Here is a 6,923-nt window from a genome sequence, read left to right as displayed (position 1 = left end):
AAAGCAAAGTAAAAAATTAGTCTAGGAAAGTATCAGTGAACTTGAAGATGAGATGGAGGAAAGCCTAGAAAGACAACAGAAGATGAATAAGCATTAACAATTGAACAATACTATAAAGAATTATGGAATGAGTTTAAGGGTAACAATGTAAGAAATAGTGGTGACAAACTTAGTCCTATACTAAGTTCTTCCTAGATGGGGATTTCCTCTTAGGCTTTTTACAAAAAATCATAAGGACACTTATTCCAGAGTTGATGAGTACATACATTCAAATCAAGAGGCAAAAAGTGTCCTAACAAAAACAGACCCAAATAAAAATGCTTCAGGACACATCATAATATGAATGACAAAAACTTAATTCATTCTCAGTTGTATATTTTCTCTTTTTCGAAGCTGAAACACTTGTATTCTAGTACTCCCAGCTTACCTTCACTATGATATTAATATTACAGATAAAATGCTGATCATTAGGGACATTGGTAAAATTTACTGTAATCACATCTAAAATTATTATCCTACTTCTTTTTTAGTAATGATTTGGCAAATAACGTGTAATAAGCCACACCATAAATATTTCAAGTTTCTAGACCACGGTGTCACAACCACTCAACATTGCACTTTCAGTGCAAAATAATTCATTAAGAAAAGATTAGCGACCAGCCTCAGTTTGGTTCTAATAAAACTGCAAACAAAGCAAAGTACTATAATGAATTAGGTCTCATAGACCAAAGTTTGAAAATTCCTGTTCTGGGGGCTGTAATGATAACACAGCAGTAGGGTGTTTACCTTGCAGGCAGACAAACCTGGGACAAATTCGGGTTTGATTCCCGGAACTCCATATGGTTCCCTGAGTCTTCCAGGAGAGACTTCTGAGCAGAGAGAGACAGGAGTAACCCCTGAGTGTCGCAGGATGTGGCCCAAAACACAAGAAAGAAAGAAAGAAAGAAAGAAAGAAAGAAAGAAAGAAAGAAAGAAAGAAAGAAAGAAAGAAAGAAAGAAAGAAAGAAAGAAAGAAAGAAAGAAAGAAAGAAAGAAAGAAAGAAAGAAAGAAAGAAAGAAAGAAAGAAAGAAAGAAAGAAAGAGAGAGAGAGAAAGAGAAAGAAAGAGAGAGAGAAAGAGAGAAAGAGAGAGAGAAAGAAAGAAAGAAAGAAAGAAAGAAAGAAAGAAAGAAAGAAAGAAAGAAAGAAAGAAAGAAAGAAAGAAAGAGAGAGAGAGAGAGAAAGAAAGAAAGAGAGAGAAAGAGAGAGAAAGAAAAAAGAAAGAAAGAAAGAAAGAGAGAGAGAGAAAGAAAGAAAGAAAGAAAGAAAGAGAGAGAGAGAGAGAAAGAGAGAAAGAAAAAAGAGAGAAAGAAAGAAAAAAGAAAGAAAGAAGGAAGGAAGAAGGAAGGAAGAAAGAAAGAAGGAAGGAAGGAAGAAGAAAGGAAGGAAGAAAGAAAGAAGGAAGGAAGGAAAGAAGGAAGGAAGGAAGGAAGGAAGGAAGGAAAGAAGGAAGGAAGGAAAGAAAGAAAGGAAGGAAGGAAGGAAGGAAGGAAGGAAGGAAGGAAGGAAAGAAGAAAGAAAGAAAGAAAGAAACAGTGCAACATTCCTACCACCGATGTCCCTGCTCTCCCTCCTCCCTCTCCCCTGCCTGTATTCCAGCAGGTATTCTACATCTCTCATTCATTAACACTGTCATGTTAGTCGTTAGTGTAGTTATTTCCCTAACAGCATTTATCACTCTTTGTGGTGAGATCCATATTGTGAGCCAGTCCTTCTGGCCTTTAACGCACTGGGGAAGTTTCTGTTCATTTCTTTCCCCCATTTTTGATAGGGCTATACGTTTTTTTCTTTATCAAGTTCTGTCAGTACCTAGGAACACATAAATGCAATTCAAAAATCCCTTCCTAACACCTTTATTCATTGCAGACCTATTTGAAATAGCCAGTCTCTGTAAACAACCAAGGTGCCCTTCAACAGAGGAATGGCTAAAGAAACTGTGGTACATATACACAATGGAATGTTATTCAGCTGTCAGGAGAAATAAAGTCATGATTTTCCTATACATGGATGTACATGGAATCTATTATGCTGAGTGAAATAAGTCAGAGAGAAATAGACAACAAATAATCTCACTCATCTGTGGATTTTTAAAAAAAATGTAAAAACATTATTGTAATAATCCCAGAGACAATACAGTTAATTTCTTAAACATGGGTATCCAATGGCTCCAAAACCATTTGTCAAAAAGACTGTCTTTATTCCATTTCAAGTTCTTGGATCCTTTGTTAAAGATTAACTGACCATATACATAGGGTTTGTCACTGGATATTCCATTCTGATCCATTCATCTGAAAGTCTCTCTTTGTTCTAATACTATGCTATTTTTATGACCATGGCTTTGTAGTAGAGTTGCCAGTTAGGTAATGATATGCCTCTTAGTTTTTGGTTTTCAATATGGGTTTGGCTATGCTATGTCTTTTATATTCCACACAAACTTTATAATAGGTTAAGTTCTAAATCCTTGAAGAATGTTGTCTGAATTTGGATAGGAATTGCATTGAATCTATAAAGTAGCTTGGGTAAAATTGCCATTTTGATTATATTAATTCTTCAAATCCATGAGCATAAGAAGATTTTAATTTCCTTAGGTATTTTTAAATTTCTCTCTTAAGTGTTTTGAACTTTTTGTGGAATAGGTTTCTCATGTTCCTTGTTGATTCCTTGGTTCTTGATAGTTTTGGACACTTGTTTAAATGGGATAGACTTTTTGATCTCTTTTTCATCTGAGTCTTTCTTTATGCATATCAAGAATACTGACTTAATGTATGTTGAAAGTTTTTTGTTTACCATGTAGAATATTTGAAGGAAAGACTAGATCCATAAACCCAAATAGACCTTATATTTGAGACTTTGTTTAGATATGTAAAATATTCTGATTCAAAGTAGATTTCTACACCTTCAAATTATTTTTAGTCTCTTGCGTCATAACTGGCAGTGTTCAGGGCACACTCCTGACTCTGCACTCACTCCCGGATCACTCCTAATGGTTCTTTTGTTGTTCTAGATATTGAACCTGGTTTGGCCATATACAAACCAAGCATCTCACAACGTTACTATCTGTCCTTTCCCTTTATATTCAAATTATTGTCTATTTATGTATAATTCTTTCTGCATGGAGTGTTGACTTATAGTCTCCTGCTGCACAACTGCTTAAAGCATATGATTTTTGCTCATTGGTTTTCAGTGTTTTGTTGGTGATATTTGCTGTTATTTTTGATGATGGAGATAGAAGTTTTGAGATTCTGGTTTAGTGTTTCTCTGGCACCTACATTGTGAGATACTGATTTTCCCTTTCTATTTCTCTTTCCCAAAAATAACTGTGTAACTGAGAATGCTTGTCTTGTCCCATTTCGTTTACATGTTTCCACAGGATGTATAAACAAACATTATACCTGATATTTATAATTTTCATTGTACATGAATATTATATCCATTACTTTAACCCTACCCTGTAAAATAAAACCCACGAGTTGTGAGATCACCCCTTGCAATGTATACTAACCCCTTACAGACAAATCTGAAGATGCAAGGTGGTGGCCAACGTATATTGAGTTCCTTATCTTAGAATTTAACATGAGTTTGTCTTCTCAGCTTGGTTCATTATTCCTTACTCTGAAGCAGGTTCACGAAGATGGACCAAAAGGCCGTCCCCACACTGCTGGAGCTTGCAATGAAGTCTCTGCTGACTAATGAGCCTGCAGCAATCCAAGCTCTGGATGAACTCCCAAGAGACATCTTTGTTCCTTTGTTTACTTGTGCCTTCTTGGGAAGAAAGAAAGAAATGCTAAAGTCAATGGTGAAAGTTTGGCCCTTTTATTGTCTGCACATTGGAAGATTGACTACCGAAGACTCAACTTATAAAATTTTGAAAGCCATGGTGGATGGTCTTCATCTCCTCCCTGCCCAGAACTCTTACCCATGGTAAGACTGATCCAGCAGTCACAAAGTAAATCATCATGAGGGAATGTTGGATACTGGCATATGGGAATACCAAATTAACTATTGATGCCTGCTTTGGGTCTCAGTGAGTTTAATGGTCCAAAACTTGCAGTCACATTAAGTACTTAAAGGATTTCTGGGTTAATATAGATAGAATTAATTGAGGACACTATAAATAGATTTACTCTTTGAATATGGTTCCATAACAAGATGGGCATCAAGATTGGGGATAACAAGAAGTGCAGAAAGTATGGGGAAAGATGGTACATTTATGTGGATAAAGCTTGTATGTAATCATATATGGAGAGAAACACAAGATAATAAATTTTGTCTCAGCTTTACATCATTGGTTTTTCTGGGTTATAATAAAACTTAAGACTTCTCACATATTGTCTCCTTTTATTTTACAGGGGTTCAAAACTGAGGGTCCTGGATTTAAGGCAGGACTACAACCATGGAATAGTATGCACATACAGGGTAAAATACCCATTTTGTTCACAGTCTTGTGCTTATGCTCAGCACTCCAACCTGAAATTAAATGAAGCACAACCCAATTTAATGTGTGTTGAAATGGATACTTCAGAATCTGAGCCTCTGCCAGTCAAGGAACACATTGAATTATTGATTGATATTTCTTTCAATTCTACCTTAAGAACAAAACGATTTCTTTCTTTCCTTAAGAGTAAAATTGAGCAGAGCTATGGGTGTTTGCACCTATGTTGCCGAAATTTGCAACTTGATAATTTGTCAGCACCTACAAATAGCCTGCAGGTCTTGGATCCGGCATGCATTGATCACCTGGAAGTGAATGAGGGTGACCTGAAGAAAGTCACCACCCTTTTACCTCAGTTGATCCACCTCAATAGCCTTAGTTTCAATGATGTTCCCTTTAAACTTTGTAAGGGGAAGCACTTCAGAAACTTCGTTATCTGGCTTGGAAAGCTGAACAACCTCAATGAGCTCAAGTTATCTTTTTTCTGCCTTAGAAATCAACTGCACAAACTTCTCAGGTAACAGGGTGGGGAAAGGAAATAGCCCATGCACAAATACTCCTTCGATCCCATTTTTCTTTCTACCTCAGCTTGTGAATTTGGGGAGCTTGCAACTTTTTTTGATTAAAAATAGGTGTCTCTCTTGTGTTGAAGAAAATAAGCAGCTTAGAATAGGAAATGGGGCTCATTCATTTCTTTAGTTAGACATTCAACCCAATGCAAACACTAGATAGAACTATTTTAGTGTTACAGTGATTTAAAAGCATTCATCCTCATTATATTGGAATTTACAATCTTTTTGAGGAAAAAAGATTTTGGTGCAAAAATGTATTTTGTTTTTGTCCTGAATCATACCTGCATTAGGTGGTCACAATATTTAACACTCCCAGATGACTTCACAGTTTCCTCAAGGCTTAAAATTTGACTATAGACCTTGTCATCTGGAAACAAATAAAATGGAATTTTACTTAGAGCTTTCTCGACTTATCTGCACCAAATATAACAGAACCCACCATTGATTTGCGATTTGTATAGTTTTTTTTTTCACCACTTTACCATTCCTGTAACCCCATATAAGAATTACTTTATAATATGTATGCATATTAAAGCCTAAGAGATTATGTCTCAGAATGGTAAAATAACCAACCCAAAGTCATAAAACTGTAAAGTCTGCATACAAAGCCAATTTTGGTAAAATTTCTATGGGTAATGATGTACAAAATATTTTACCTTAGAAAGTGTAGTAGCTTTAACTTAGTGTTCACTGATCTGGTCCAATATTTCATTATGCTGGAATAATTTTTCTTTATTTCTTTACAGAGTCCTACCACCTCAGCTGGAGACATTGAGTCTGTCTTGCTGTTATCTTTCTACCAGAGATATCATTTTCCTATCACAGAGCTCTCAGGTTACCCAATTAAAGCTGCTGAATCTGAGTCACAACCAAATGTTAAGGGAAGTTTGTGAGCCCTTAAAAACTATGCTGGAGAGGGTCTCGGGCACCGTTCAACATCTAGAGTTGAACAACTGCCACATAACCAATTCTACTCTCTCTGTTATTCTTCCAGCCCTGAGCCACTGCTCATGCCTCCAAGTTTTTAGTTTTAATTGTAATCCTATCACAATACGTGCACTAATTGACATTCTGCAATATTTAACAGCCTTGACAGAGCTGAAGCATGTGATTTATCCTATCCCTATTGATTGCTATGAACAATGGGATATTAATGGTATTTTGAACCAGCAGAAACTTGTGGAAGTACAGACCCAGTTGAAGTTGATGCTGCAGGAAGCAAAGCGAGAAGACATGTACTGGACCGCTTTTCCTCAGTAAATTTTACAACAAAGAGAATTGCTTTACCACTGACATATGGCCATTAACATGTTGTTGCTGGTCTGTACCACCAGTGGCTCACAGTTATATGTGGCTTAATTAGTTAACACAAATTGCAGCCCAGGGTAAATAATTTGTTTGTTTTTTAATTTTTGAAAGATGAAGCACTCAACATTTTTATTTTTTTTTAGTTCTCTTTTTTACTTTTTAACTTGAAAAAATTGGCTTATGATACTGTTAGTAATCATTACCATGCCACATCCATCACCAAATGTATTATCTCCCTTTGTTAAGGACCACAACACCATTTTCACACACACACACACACACACAACTGAATTTTGTGAATCAGCTCTCCCATTACTGTTGCCTTTGGACTTTTATTGCTACCTTGCTGTGCCTCTTTAATCCAGGATCAACATGTTAAAGAACTTATAGTTTTCCCTGAAGTCAAATTTTGTAGAAGTACATAAGTAAACTACTATTAAAGAACTCTGCTCAGGTATGGAGCAATAATACAGTGGTAGGGCACTTGTCTTGCACACAGCTAACACAGGTTTGATTCCTGGAACCAAATACAGATATCTGAGGAAACTCCCTCTGAATGCACATCTATAAATA

General features: G+C 36.1%; 1 protein-coding gene across 1 annotated transcript; it reads left to right on the top strand.

The window, feature by feature from the left end:
* Positions 1-3,669: 3,669 nt before the first annotated feature.
* Positions 3,670-6,302, top strand: LOC125998757 (melanoma antigen preferentially expressed in tumors-like). The gene is made up of 3 exons (XM_049766826.1): positions 3,670-3,959; positions 4,388-4,987; positions 5,789-6,302. The coding sequence occupies exons 1-3, from the start codon at positions 3,670-3,672 to the stop codon at positions 6,300-6,302; spliced, it is 1,404 nt and encodes a 467-aa protein (XP_049622783.1).
* The last annotated feature ends 621 nt before the right edge of the window (positions 6,303-6,923 follow it).

Source organism: Suncus etruscus, chromosome X (genome assembly GCF_024139225.1).
Source record: "Suncus etruscus isolate mSunEtr1 chromosome X, mSunEtr1.pri.cur, whole genome shotgun sequence".
NCBI classification, from domain to species: domain Eukaryota; kingdom Metazoa; phylum Chordata; class Mammalia; order Eulipotyphla; family Soricidae; genus Suncus; species Suncus etruscus.
The sequence above is the reverse complement of the archived record's forward strand: the minus strand, read 5'-3'. Positions and strand labels throughout refer to the sequence as shown.